General features: G+C 44.1%; 1 protein-coding gene across 8 annotated transcripts in view; it reads left to right on the forward strand.

Moving 5' to 3' along the window:
• The window catches only part of syne1a (spectrin repeat containing, nuclear envelope 1a), a 147,759-nt gene that overhangs the window by 126,759 nt on the left and 6,202 nt on the right, over window positions 1-14,798 (forward strand). For 5 of the 8 annotated variants that reach the window (XM_085771461.1, XM_085771460.1, XM_085771462.1 and 2 more), the window contains 9 exons: window positions 132-279; window positions 374-468; window positions 557-791; window positions 1,707-1,958; window positions 3,402-3,527; window positions 4,631-4,786; window positions 5,361-5,519; window positions 6,043-6,209; window positions 8,776-9,019. In XM_085771461.1, the coding sequence (XP_085627587.1) occupies window positions 132-279; window positions 374-468; window positions 557-791; window positions 1,707-1,958; window positions 3,402-3,527; window positions 4,631-4,786; window positions 5,361-5,519; window positions 6,043-6,209; window positions 8,776-9,004 (1,567 nt within the window). In that variant the 3' untranslated portion in view covers window positions 9,005-9,019. Of the gene's footprint in view, window positions 1-131; window positions 280-373; window positions 469-556; window positions 792-1,706; window positions 1,959-3,401; window positions 3,528-4,630; window positions 4,787-5,360; window positions 5,520-6,042; window positions 6,210-8,775; window positions 9,020-9,533; window positions 9,722-9,840; window positions 9,992-10,696; window positions 10,880-11,090; window positions 11,229-11,583; window positions 11,776-12,246; window positions 12,566-13,136; window positions 13,206-13,623; window positions 13,758-14,310; window positions 14,438-14,559; window positions 14,772-14,798 lie in introns of those variants that run through there. The other 3 variants (XM_085771464.1, XM_085771465.1, XM_085771459.1) reach the window with 3 other exon arrangements.

The raw sequence follows: 14,798 nt of genomic DNA on the forward strand, positions 1-14,798 counted from the left end.
ATTGATAAAGTTAGAAATGACAGCGTGTGAAATTCCTTTTATATAGTGGGACAAATCTAAATGCTGTGCCTGAATCTTAGACTGAATGTTAATGTTGTTTGCGTTGGTAACTTTCCTTTGTCCCTCTCCAGTAAACTGCAGGCGGTGGTGCTCCAGCAGCAGAGCTTCCTCCAGAAGTGCGAGGCCTGGATGGACTTCCTGTCTCAGACCGAAAAGAAGTTGGCTGCCGAGATCTCTGGCAACTGCCAGAGTCTGCTGGAGCAGCAGCGAGACCACGAGGTGAGAGAAGCATTAAAAGATCACAGTTCACACTAATCACTGTCCATTCATGTGCAGTGTTGTTCTTCATTAATATTTCTGTGCCTTCTTGCAGTTGTTCCAGGCAGAGATGTTCAGCAGGCAGCAGATTCTCTACTCCATCATCAGTGATGGCCATCATATGTTGGACCAGGGACAAGTTGATGACAGGTAAACACACAGGACAGGAAGAAAAAACAGTTTAATTATTTTACCTGTCTCTAGAAAATACAGATCCTCACTCTTGTCCCGCCAACAGAGACGACTTCAGTCTGAAGCTGGCCTTGCTGAGCAATCAGTGGCAGTGTGTGGTGAGGCGGGCTCAGCAGCGAAGAGGCATCATCGACAGTCTGGTCCGTCAGTGGCAGAACTACCGGGAGATGGCGGAGAAGCTGCTGCGATGGCTCCAGGAGGTGACACACGATCCAGATGTTCATCAGCCAGGAGAAGCAGTGGCCCTGCAGCAGGCCAGAAACCTGCTAGACCAGATACAGGTAGGTTACCATGCTAAGAGAGGAGCTCATGAAGGTCTTCACACGATATCTCATTCAAATATTTAATCTTCTCTGAAATGAATATGTTTAAAATATTCATGATTTATTGTTTTAGTCACTATTCCAATTAAAATTTGTTTCAGGTAGTGTAATGGATTAGACTGAGAATGCACTCAGAGATTCACACCTCCACCTTCACCTCTCTCTGAGCTAATTAAGTTCTCATAATACCTGTTTGCATTTTTTATAAGGTCTCTCTAAGGTGACTCCGAGCCCTTTTAAATACTGCAGAGCCTCAACTTTTCAAGTTTAGTTTAGTTTAGTTTATTCGTTTAATAAGGGACAATGTGCAATTATATTAATCATTTAAAGGAAAAAAATGAAAAGATTGCACCAGATTTAGCTCCCAGCTAATTTCCATCTGTAGTCCCTACACATAACATAAAAGTAATAAAATACACAGAATACAAGCTATTATACAAAGATGAGGCATAAACAGACACAGTTAGACAATGGACAACATTTAGACAACAACATGTATGAGGTAGGCAAAGTGCAAAGTGCTTATAGCAGCAAGATGTTGATTGTCATATACTGTATGTGTGGTGGACACATACAGTATCAGTACAGTAACTGTACTGTATGTGTAGTGGACAAAGTGCAAAGTGCTCATAGCAGCATGATTATTCATAGTATTGATAATAATAAATAAAGTAATAATAAAGATAAAACATGAAAGTGGCAACAGTGGCAGATGTAATACCAACGATGGTAATTCTCAGTTACAAAAAATAAAAAATGACCAGCTATGGTAATGTGACAGTCTTTACGGACGTGCCTCATGTCAAGTTTCTAACCACACGCTGCAGCTTTTCACTCTGTACTAATAAACCCAAACCCCTTCTCCAACCATAGACTCCTTTAGTTAACCTGTACCCCGTCTGCCGTTTGTCCCTGTCTGTGCTCCTCCAGCTGAGGGAGCGCGTGCTCCAGAGGCAGCAGGGAGGCTACATCCTCACCGTGGAGGCCGGCAGGAGCCTGCTGCTGTCGGCCGACGCCAGGGCCGAGTCCACCCTGCAGGCGGAGCTGATGGAGATTCAGGAGAGGTGGAGGCACGCTCACCACTGCCTGGATCAGCAGAGGAGGGAGCTGCATGGCCTGCTGAAGGTCAGAGAAAAATACACCTGGAGTAATAGTACTGTAGAGAGTTTGGTGGTTTGATCCCCAGCTCCTTCGGTCAATGTGTTGAAGTGTCCTTGGGCATGAAATTGAACCCTAATTTGTGTCTGTGGCTGTTTCATCAGTGCATGTGGATGTGATGTATGTTTGTGTGAGAGAATGGGTGAGTGCGGCGAATCTGCTTTGACTAGAAAAGAGCTGTATGAGTACAGTCCGTTTATCATTTATAAGAAAATGGAGCTTCATTCACATTCCTGGGTGACTATCACCATGATAATTGCTCTATAATGTCACTTTTTGAGGTTAAAACTGTTGATAAAACAAAGATTCACATACTCTTGTAAGTATGTGAAGCCTCGTTTGAGCACAGTCTGTGTGTTTCCAACATGCTACAGTGTAAAGGTACCTGTGAAGGGTGTCGAAGGGCATCGGCCCATCTGAGCCTTTAATGAGCTCACGTGCAGGACGGTGAAGCCGCATGAATTATGTAACATTGAGCATCAAGTCCTGAAAAGAAGTCAAAGATCGAGATGGAGCACAGTCACCACCTCACATAAATTGTTAAGCATCATGCACACATGTGCTATTGCAAACCTGCACACACTCACCCATGCTCAAGAATTACAAAATGGGGCAAATGAACAAGGATAAAACTTCCAGCCCAGTGCACACACATCTGTATAATGCACACACACAGACTGTAGACACTGTGCAGTCAGATGTAATGATCTGAACCCTGTGAGTTAGATTTTACAGGCTGAGATAGAGCCATGTTTTCATAGGGAGAGTGACGCAGTTTAAACGATCCGTCTGGGGATTTGACATTTTGTCAACGGTGGTCCTATCTTTGTCTTGGTTACGTTCTTTCTGTCATCCTTGGTTTGCGCTTGAAGAACAGCTTCTATTCTCGTCCCGTCCCCTGTTCTTTTACCATGACTCTTGCTTCAGGTATGCTACTTTGCCGCTGCATCTTTGACCAAATATTACCCTGTTTTACCCTGCAGTGGATCGTTATTCAGGATCTAAATATAGAGCTGTAATCCGTGCCCTCTGGAGCAGAACCTCCCTCCTTTGTTATGAAGTCGTATTAAGTCTCCTCTTTGCTGGATTTTTGCTGTATCACTCTGTGCAGTGCCGCCGCTTGAGATGTGCAGAGCTACTAAGTAGGCTATCTATGGCATGGTAATTGATGTGGCATGACTGCAGCCTTTGGTTGTGCGTGTGTGTCTGTGTGTGTGCATGATTGCATAAATATGTGTGTCAGCTTATGACTGTGTATTCTGTGTCTTACTCTTTCTGATGCTACTGATGCTGAAAGAATTTAAAGCAGCTCTTGAGTCGAAGAAAATTTGCAGTGTGATTGTGTGTTAGTGTTTATGATCTAAGTTTTAATGTGTGTGTATGTGTGCGTGCGTGTGTGTGTTTGTGTAGAACTGGGAACGCTGTGAGAAGGGCATTGATGCGTCACTGGAGAAGCTGAGGGCCTTCAAGAGGAAGCTGTCTGTGCCGCTGCCTGACCACCATGAGGAGCTGCACTCAGAGCAAATCAGATGCAAGGTGAGGAGCACAAAACACACACACACATAGACACACACATAGACACACACTTGTCCTCCCTCCACCCCTTTTAATCCAGCTATGGGGACAAACAGATAAACAGACCGACTAGGAGCCATGAGGAGAAAAAAAACCCCGTCATCATCTATCAGCAGCTGTTTTATTGTGTGACCTCGTTTGTTCGATTTTCAGTTTGTTTGTTTATAGTTTGTTTATTCTCCAGCGGAGGTTACAGCGTCTGAATGTAGCTGCTCTGAGCAAACAGGGATGCTTGTTATGCCTCTGTTCAGCAATAACCTCTCTTTTTGATGTGAAAAGTCACATTATTATTCCCTGTGGTTTGTGTTCACCGCTGGACATTGTAGGCTGTGATATTTCATTCCTGACACGTCCCCAGCTCCTCAGAGGGGAGGAGGAGGAGGAGGAGGAGTGGGAGGAAGAGGAGGAGGGGAATGAGTGTAGCTGCACATAGTATCAGCTGAGCAGAGAGAGAGAGAGGGGGTGGGGAGAGAGGCTGCGTGCGCATGTGACAGAGCAGGAAACAGAAAGAGCGAGAGAGAGAGAGAGCATCCCTGCTTGCTGTGGGGGTGTGTGTCTGTATGTGTGTGTGTGTGTGTATGTGTGTATGCTTCCTTTTGTGCGTGTTGCGTAATGGAGACATTCTCCGGGTCCACAAATGATTGCAGCGCAGCAAAACCGTCACAGTGACGGAGGAGGAGATACAAGGTTAGACGCCTCTGTTGCCTTACCCTGAATCCATATCCTTACATGTAGCTGATGTATTTTCATTCATTTCATTTCTTTTTTAATGCTATTTTCAGAAAGCTATAACAATTTCTGGCATTTACAAGAAGTATTGTGTCCTTTAAGGAGATGCCTCGCTGTAATATTGAGTGTCAGTTTGTGTTTTGCTTTTCCTCATCATCACTGTTTCTAAGGATGAATGGTCAGTAATCCTCAGCTGTGGTTTTCCTACTTTCCTGCCAGGCCGGTCTGAGAGCAGATTGTCATTGAAGGCTACGGATCGCTTCTCTGTGTTGTTATATTTAATGTGTTAATATATATTTTTTGTAATGGTATAATTTCATCTCACGTGGATACAGGAGTTGGAGAGCAGCGTGGAGGGCTGGACCGATGACCTCCCCTCCTTGTTCCGTCTGAGGGACTCCTTGGAGGGCGTGGTCAGTTCAGATGACATCACCGTCCTACAGGAACGCCTCCAGCTGTTACAGCGCCAGTGGGAGGAGGTCTGCCACCAGGTAAAATACTCAGGACATGTGCGCCTGAGGTTTATTTTTTCTAGGGATTTTGTAAAAGCACTGATATTAGTTTATTTCCCAGTAAGTGCTCGGTGTTTTTGTTTCGTCTCTCTTTGAATTAATTGAACTCCGCTGCCTGGAGCTCTGAGCAGAACCGAGTCATTTGAGCCACTTCTAAAATAAAGAGAGGCCTTATCTATGTTTAAAAAATTTGGCTTGAGGAGTGTGCATATTCTTGATCAGTGCCCATCCTCACTGAAGATAGAACAGCTGTGGTGCATTTGGTGCAGAGTTAGAGTTCAGCTGTGGCTAGCTTTCTATATCCACTGCGAACACTTAAGGCAAGTTTGAAGGGGAATTAAAAGCATGGAGTTTTGTGTTTTAGCCGTCAGTGATTCATAAACAGTGAAATCAAATCATTTATTATTTTAGTGTCCCTTATCTTCCACCAATTATATTCTTTCTCTAAATCATAATAAGCAATAAGCTACATTGTCAAAATCCATCAGTCATTTTGACTCTTATAATCTCACCCTCCCTCTCGTCTTTTTTCTTCCTGTCCTCCCTCCAACAGCTTTCCCTCCGCAAGCAGCAGGTGAGCGAGAAGCTGAATGAGTGGGCCGTGTTCAATGAGAAGAACAAGGAGCTGTGCGAGTGGCTCACGCAGATGGAGAGCAAGGTTTCTCAGAATGGAGACATCAGCATTGAGGAGATGATTGAAAAACTGCGCAAGGTGATTTTGGCACGCGGGCGAAATCCACCATGAAATCCACACATGTAGGAATGATTGAACACAGCACATTTATTCATGCAGAAGCATCGAGTCCAGATTGTTTGGAGCATGTCCAGGTCTGGGTCACTGCCATGCATTTATTATAGACTACACAAAAATCAACAGCAGTTACAATAGAATAATAGTTAATAGTTATTTGTGAAAGATATACCAGTTGGAACTGTAATAAGAAATATTGTGTCATCTGAATGCAGCTACATGATATTAAAATAACTGGAAATTAAGCTTCACTTCTGATGCACAGCTCCATGAACGCACACTTACATACAACTCACTTACATTTCAATTCCAATTTTATTTCTCTTAGTGGTTTTATTATGTTGCATTTAATATGTTTTATTTCTGTTGTATAGCACCTCCTAACTTGTTTTTGAAAGGCACTATAGTTATATAAGTTATTATTGTTATTATTTGTACAACTGATAGCTCCATGTGTTAAACCTGCTTGATGTTTCTCCACCAGGACTACCAGGAGGAGATCAGCGTCGCTCAGGAGAACAAGCAGCAGCTGCAGGTTATGGGCGAGCGCCTGGCCAGAGCCAGCCAGGACAGCAAGGCCGCCGAAATCCAACACAAACTCAGCAAAGTCAGCGAGCGCTGGCAACACCTGCTGGACCTCATAGCTGCCAGGTGGGTGCACAAAAACTCTGGTGAACAGGTGCAGAGTGCTGATTGACAGTAGAGTTAGTGTGTGGCCTCTGTGGAAGTGGAAAAGAAACGGTCCTCTGGGTGATAGAGTTCAGTAACATCAGTTTACATGAGTTTGTTCTCTGATGAATGGAAGCTGTTACTTACTCCTCCTAGTGGTGAAGGATTGACACTAGTGAAGGCATGTCTTGGCCTTACTTTGTTTCCATGGTAACCCTTCTGACACTCAACGACACGTGACGAGGGGAATTCATTTTCCCACAACGCTGCTGAGGCATTTCCTGAGCTCCTTTCTGGTGTCAGTGGGACTTCTACTCAGTGGAGCCGTGGACCAAACAGAGAGGTCACGCTCCTCGTCTCCTCTCCTCTGCCCGGTTCTGTCTTTTTCTTTTCTTTTCTTTTTTTGACACTTTTGGAACCAGTTTGCCACCAACTGAGTCAAATCCAGAGTTCACTTTGAAGCAGCTGTTGACGAGTTAGAGACATAGGATTTATTCTTTAACTATGTTGATTTAATGAAGGAACCAAAATCTCTTTCTGAATGTTGTGATTGTGAATTGAAAGTGGCCTGATCCTAAACTTTGACTCTTACCACTCCAGCTACCCCTACTCCTCCTCCTCCTCCTCCTCCCTTTTTTCCTGGCTGTTGCCCTCTGGGACTGTCCTGGAGGAGGGAAGAGAGGGAGGACAATGTCTGACCTCATACAGACAGCTGCACTCTTGTATCCGTCCACAGCTTAAAAAACAAAGACAGACACAGGAAGCAGAAAAAGTCATTTAACATTTTCTTTAGATTCTTTTTTTTTTATCTTTTGGGAATGTTTTTGATAACTTTTGGATTTTTAAAAAATTTTCTGAAGAGATGAGAATCTCATTTTTATTCTCCTGCAAACATGTTTTATCGGAAAACTTTTTTTCTCCAGCATTGTGCTCTTTGGACCGAGCTTTATTCACACGGAGTCTGCAGCCTTTGCTTCTGTCTACACACTCTCTGTGTGTATTTGTTGTGCGATATTCCAACACAGGGCCAGCGCTGTGGCACATGCCTCTGACTGTAAGTCTCGTTTTAGAAACAGCAGCACTTGTCACTCTCAGGCAGTAACACACACACACACACACACACACACACACACACATGCCTGTTTGGAGTTCTCTTTTTTTAACCTTGGAGGGCAACAGTTGATAAGTCACAGTTGTGCCACCCCTCCACTACCTGCTGGCCCTCCCCTCTCTGCACAGACACAGTTTAGAGAAAGTCCCATGTGGAGCTAGCAGACGAAAGAGAAGAGTGTTTGGATCGACACCGTAGCACCTCTCGACGTTGTCTTTTTGGGAATTCTGCACCCCCATGGTTTTGGATTTAGGAACGGATAACATGGCAGGATGCTCGAGTGAGGAGGACCTGCCAGACTGCGACTGTGATGTCAACAGGCAGGACAAAATTGAGAATTTTTGTTGAAGTTGTTTTCTTTTAAGGGGATTTAACGCTAAGTTAGACTTGTGTTGTTTTAACCAGTCTGTTCCCAGGAGAGGGTGGAGATGCAATAGTTCAGTGGAGTGTTAATATTAGAAGGAGCGTTAGTCATGTCTTTCTGATTGACTTGGTGGAATGAAGCTGCACGAGTTTACACAACGTGCAACTTAAACACATGAGAATTATTTGCAATTGGTGTTTAACTAGGGTTCTGTGTTTGCATTGGATTATGTGTAAAGCAGAGCAAATGTTGGCCCTGTGACGTTAAACTGCTGTGTCCCACAGTCTGCTGCATTGTTAGAGGCTCAATAGCACGTTAAAGAAATTTCAAGATGTGGTGTGCAGTGTGTGGTGCATTGTCGGTGCAGGTATTAGGCGGAGTAGACCTGACGTATGTGCCCGTTGTTGTTTGTTTGTTTGTTTGTTTATGTAATGACCAACGGACTCCGCCTTCATTCTGATCAAGTCTGACAGTGAGCATCACATTGCTCTGCAGGGTGAGGCGTTGAACGTTAAACTCGCTTGGCAAACTGATGATGTCAGAGCGCCATGCCGGCTAATTTAAACAACACATCCACATATTAAAGATTACAGTGGTCAGAGTCGGGAAATGTGTGGTGTCTGCAGATCCAAAATGGTTCCCAGTTGTCGCGCTGGGGTCAAATGAGGTTTTCATCACTTCCACAACATAAATATCTGCACAGATCTGAAAAAATAACTCTCCTGCTCATGTTACTCGTGTGCTCTGTCTGGCTCTGTTATTTTTTTATACTACTTGGATGGAGATAAAGTCAGACATTCTTATATCAATGAAATGTTCAGTATGACGTCAAGTCTATGAATGTTTTCATGCATTTCAATAACTTTTCATGCCCTTAACATTGATGTCAGCTGAATACACTTTGATGCTAATTGTAGTTGATTTACCAGCCTGTCTTGTCGTGTTGTTGTTGTAATGTTGTCACATTGACTGTGTGAATTGTCTGTCAACAAACTTCTCCCATACCAGACTGCGTGCGTTACCGTTCACAGCTTGTCCCTCATGTGTCGACTCTGACTTTGTTTCTGTACCAGGGTGAAGAAGTTGAGGGAGACCCTGGTCGCCGTGCAGCAGTTGGACAAAAACATGAGCAGCCTGCGGTCCTGGCTGGCGCACATCGAGACGGAGCTGTCCAGGCCCATCGTCTACGACATGTGTGACGACCAGGAGATTCAGAGGAAGCTCAACCAGCAGCAAGCAAGTGGAAGCACACACACATACACACACACACACACATATACAGTCCTGGGCTTCAGCAATTAGAAAGAAAATGACTGATTTGTTTACAAGTCCTCGGAGGGATGCAGTACTCATGATAATGATAAAGACATTTGCATCACTTGACCAACATGTGGCCATAACATCCTGTCTTGCTCCATGAGTGAATGCACAACACTGTGATGTACAAGCAGGCGCTTTGTTGGTGGAAAATGAGTGACACTGACACACATGAGGAAAACATATCATGACTCATGGATACATCTCCGCTGTTTGTTTGAAAGCAGCCTACAGTAGGTGTCAGTGTTATTCCTGCTGCCAAGATGCTGCTCTAAATCTGGACTGGGCTCTGAGAACCCACTGATCTCTTTTCTCTCCTGAACACAAGCGCTTAGTTTACCAGGCAGAATGTGCACTTCCTGTATTCTGTGGGGAGATGTTTGCTGGACTCCACAGGCCTCTTCACAGTTTAAAAGCAATATATGATTATGTGCAGTTAGAGAAATGCATAATGTTTCAAGCACTGACCTTTGAGTGCTGGAAAAATCTAACTGTAATTGTTCCTGGTTTGTAGGAGCTGCAGAGAGACATAGAGAAACACAGCACAGGTGTGGCGTCCGTGTTGAACCTGTGTGAGGTCCTGCTCCACGACTGTGACGCCTGCTCCACGGAGACAGAGTGTGACTCCATCCAGCAGGCCACCAGGGGGCTGGACAGACGCTGGAGGAACATCTGCGCCATGTCCATGGAGAGGAGGCTCAAGTCAGTGCAGCGTTGATAAATTCACTTCTATGTTCTGTGTGATGATACAAGAGATTTATACCTGCATGAATATCACAAAAAGAGAATTTAGCCATGACACGAGTGATCTTTCTTTGCAGGATTGAGGAGACGTGGAGGTTGTGGCAGAAGTTCCTGGATGATTACTCCAGGTTTGAGGACTGGCTGAAGACCTCAGAACGGACAGCAGCTCTGCCAAACTCCTCTGGAGTTCTTTATACTGTCGCTAAGGAGGAGCTGAAGAAGTTTGAGGTGAGTTTATTTCACTTTCTTTATCAGAAAGACCTCGGATTTAACACTGTTTGCACATAGCAAAGTGTGTGAGTGAGGTAGAAGTATGGCTGGATTTTAAATGTAACTATTGCTGCTTGGTCTGAATGTTGAAAATTTCCTGTGGGATATTTAAATTTGTGAGAAAAATAAATTTTGAGGGTGAGAGAATCGCCGCAGGGGAAAGGAAACGGACAGAGAGAGAGAGAGAGAGAGAGAGAGGGAGAGAAGTGTCGTGTTACTGAAACTCGTCTGCACCGGTCTGCTCAGCTGCTGCAGTCCATCACTGTGCACGTGCACATTCCTGCAAGCTCACTGTCTGGTCTGGACCATCGCCATCTGCCCTACTCGTGCCTGATTGAAACGTTGAAACTGGGTTAAATATAAACAGTTTAGATTCAAGTTTTGCTACCGTATATTGTAATTTACCATTTACCACAAGTATTACATGAAGTGAAACAAAATACTGTTTCTCACCAGCTCCTGTCAGTGCATTAAAAATGACAGTATTAAATATTTAGAATAAAATTAAAAACACGTTTTTATATTTAAGGGTCAGCTGTGGTCCTTGTGAAATCCTTTTGTTCCTTGCACGTGCATGTAAAAATGTTTGATGCAAGAACTGATCATTTCTTAGATATGTGCAGTGAATGTGTTACTCAAGTTTTCTGTGTGTTTTCATTGCAGGCCTTCCAGCGTCAGGTGCAGGAGTGTCTCACCCAGTTGGAGCTCATCAACAAACAGTATCGCCGTCTGGCCCGTGAGAACCGCACAGACTCCTCCTGTCGCCTCAGAGAGATGGTGCATGATGGGAACAAGCGATGGGATAACCTGCAGAAGAGGGTGGCTGCCATCCTGCGCAGACTCAGGGTAACATCGCATTACCTGTTGGTTTAATCAATCTGAAGTCGCTAGGGGAATATATGGAATTAACCTGAAAGCTGATGTGATTTCTTCTCCAATATCGCTCACAAACTCTTTTATTCCATCTTTTATTCTGTTAGATCTCAGGCTGTATTAATAAATAATATCTTTGCTGCTTCATTCAGTGGAGAAATGTTGTGTTTCTCTGTTCCTGCAGCACTTCATCAGCCAGAGAGAGGAGTTTGAGACGGCACGAGACAGCATCCTGGTGTGGCTGACGGAGATGGACCTCCAGCTCACCAACATAGAGCACTTCTCTGAGTGTGACGTACAGGCCAAGATTAAACAGCTGAGGGTGAGATGGAGATTTGATTCTTAGACATAGTAGTTCAATATAAATTAGTTTTCAGCTTTTTCGGATGTATCTGTCACTGTGTGGGGTAAAAAATTCTTTCAAACCAAGCCTGTTCTCTTGTAGGAATTAGATGAGATAAAAAATGCAATTAGTGGGACCTAGACTGGGACAAAAATACAGTGAAATATAATGATACAAGTACATTTAAAAAGCTCATTGCAGAAATGAAATAATGTTTTTCACTTATTCAAATAACAACATAAATATTTTCCGGGCAAAGTTCCTCAAATGCAAATATTTGCTTCATGTCATGTTTTTATCACAGGAAGTTTTAATGCTCGTGTGTGTTTCTCAGGCCTTCCAGCAGGAGATTTATCTGAACACGGGGAAGATCGAGCTGGTGTTCAGGCAGGGCGAAGCTCTGATCGAGAAGAGCGAACCTCTGGACGCGGCCGTCATCGAGGAGGAGCTGGAGGAGCTGCAGAGATACTGTCAGGAGGTCTTCGGGCGAGTTGACAGATATTACAAGAAACTCACACGTCTGCCGGTGAGTTCAGATAACACAGATGACGCCATCACGTTGCATTGAGACAAGCTGTCATGTAACAATCAGTGTGTAGTAGTTAACTTTATCTACGGCCGGCTGCGTCGCTGTGAGAAGTGCAGCTATGTGTAGAGACGCGATGTTGTGACAGTGAGGAGTTGACTCAGGGAACTTGAATCGCTCTGTACACACATTACAAAATGAAGACTTAACAGCTGTCGTCCTTCACCTCCTGTGACATGGTGAAAACACGAGTGCGACATAGTTTCACACTGACAGCTGGTCAGGAGCAGAATACACACTAATTATATCAGGATAGTAACAGTCAGTGCAGCACATACGCTCACCTCCCAGTGACTCACAACCCACACTCTCACACTTCTTAGTCACACATGGTTTGAAATCCAAACAAATTCACAGCGTTTGATGGTTTTTCCTCGTTTCTTTCCCTCCTGTGATCGTTTCCTCTCGCAGCTGGCTGACGACGAGCTCGACGGCTCAGACAGAGAGCTCGACGTGGAGGAAGGCGCCGACCTCTCTGAGCTGCAGTGGGGCGACGCCTCTCTGCCCCGGACATCCAGCCGCCAAGCCACGGCTGCGGCCGCCCTCATCCGGGCCGACCGCTCGGGACGGGACACCCCGGCCAGCGTGGACTCCATCCCGCTGGAGTGGGACCACGACTACGACCTGAGCCGAGGTCTGGAGAGCCCCGGAGGACGAGGCCACGGGGAAAGGAGCAGAGGGCAAGAGGAGGAGGATGAGTATCTGAGGACGGCTGCCACAGTGCTGTCAGGTAGGTCCCACTTTAGGAACTCTGATTGGTTTAATGGAAAAATACTGATTTCTTGTGGATGTAAATCTATTTTATCTTAAACATAAAGTATTTGAGTATATGAGTAAAACATACAATTCAACATAAACAATGAATAATTCCCTCCTGATAAATGAATAAAAGTATAATTTACTTGATATTGAGCATTTAATTTAAGGATATTCCTGCCATTTGAAGGCATTTGAAAATATGTGTTATTAGTTGTATAACAGTTTTCATAGGATTACTACCGTAGTTGTGTTTTTGAGATGTGGAAATGTAATTCATGAGAGAGGTTTTAGTGTTGAGGAAATTGTCATTAATTCCTCTTAAATATGGGAAATTGGAAGATAACTAATCACAGAGAATTAAATTATTACACAAACTCGTATTCCCAAATTTGTAACATTGTAACAACAAAAATCTTCCACACGAACTTTCACAGGAAATACCACCCATAGAAACGAAACAAATTTCTCATAAGCAGTAATCATAGATTCACAGAGATATGTCCACATCTTGAGCAGTCTATGTTGTATGTCTCTCTTCTCAGACGTAGTTATCCCAGAGAGCCCTGAGGCCTATATAAAACTGACTGAGGACACACTGAAATCGTCCTCTGGTAGGCAACAGCAGCCTTGTGGTGCTGATGAGGAAGAGCATGCTCTGAGCTACAGCTACACAGGCTTTTTTAACACAAGTCTATCATCATACTAGGAAACATCATCCAAGCTGCATGCACCACCATCTAGACAAACCTTTATTTATCTCCTCACTGATGACACCATTGCATGCTGAGGTCTTGCTCACTAAATGCCAACTTAAACCATTGCATTTTTATGTATTGTCTTTAATTTTTTTCCTTGATTACACAGCTAATATCATCATGTAACTTGACTTATTTGTTCTCTCTGTCGTGCTGTGCTGTTAATTTTGCATCTCTGCATGCCACCCACCCCTAACAAATACTTTGTCCTTACCTAAAAAACAAACAAACTGCAACCTTCCTATTTCCTGACTCTGTTGTGGTGTCTGTGCAGGTGAGCCTGGTCAGCTGGAGGCCAGTCTCAGGCAGCTGGATCAGGCTCTGGATGCAGGACGGTATCACCTGCAGCAGAGAGAGGCCAGCGCCAACCGCACCAGCCCCGACATCGACTCCACCTACATGGGATATGTGAGTCCTCTGCATGTTTAGCACTGTTTGCTGCCTTTAATCACACTCAAGTTTATCATGCTGAAACACTCCAGACAGACAGGCCAAATCTTATATCTGCAGTCATTTATTTTATTCACACGATGAAAATGTTTTATGTTTTTGTTAATATCTTTATTTGGTAACCCTTTAATTTAAAGGCCGCTAATTACGTGATAATGTCAAGAAATAGCCTAGAAATAACAGTCAATGTCATAGTAATGTAATATTTTTCATAAAGGCAAAAGATTACACATGCTTTTCATGCTTTGAATTTTTTAGGAAAGGCCAGAATATATCTCCACCAGGTCCTTGCAATTGACTGTTATTTCTAGGCTTTTTCAGCGCAATCAATCTTTATTTCTTGGCTATAGTTCTCGACATTACAATGAAATTGACCGTTATTTCGAGACTATTTCTAGACATTATGACGTAATTAGCAGGCTGTAAATTAAATGGTTAGTGGTTACCCTTGATTTTATTCTTGAATTAGTTTAATAACATTTTTAAAAAGGCTCTAAATACTTCATTTCAGATGCGTCTGATGGGAGAGTGCAGAGGCAGCATAGACGCTGTGAAGAGAACAGAAGGAGAGCTGACTGAAGACGACGACGACATGCCAGGACTCACCAACCCCACCAGCACCGACACTCAGAGTGCAGGTCAGTTACGCACACACACACACACACATACACACACATATCATTTTCAACACAGGCAGGTTTGAACTCCACTGTAAACACTGTGCGAGCTGAGTAAGCTGCATCTACATCTCTTCCTCTAGGTGTGATCGAGCGCTGGGAGCTGATCCAGGCTCAGTCCCTGAGTGAGAAGCACAGACAGAAACAGAACCTGCAGCAGTGGCAGCAGCTGATCACAGACCTGCAGACCATGAGGGCCTGGCTGGGTCAGTCCGAGGCTGAACTCAACCAGCTGCGAGGGCTCGATCTCAGCACCGACATACACACCATCCAGCAGAGAATCAAGAAGCTCAAGGTGAGTTTACTGCTAGTCTGTGTGTGT

This window comes from Trachurus japonicus, chromosome 24 (genome assembly GCF_045865225.1).
Source record: "Trachurus japonicus isolate A0001 chromosome 24, Traja_1.0".
NCBI lineage: Eukaryota > Metazoa > Chordata > Actinopteri > Carangiformes > Carangidae > Trachurus > Trachurus japonicus.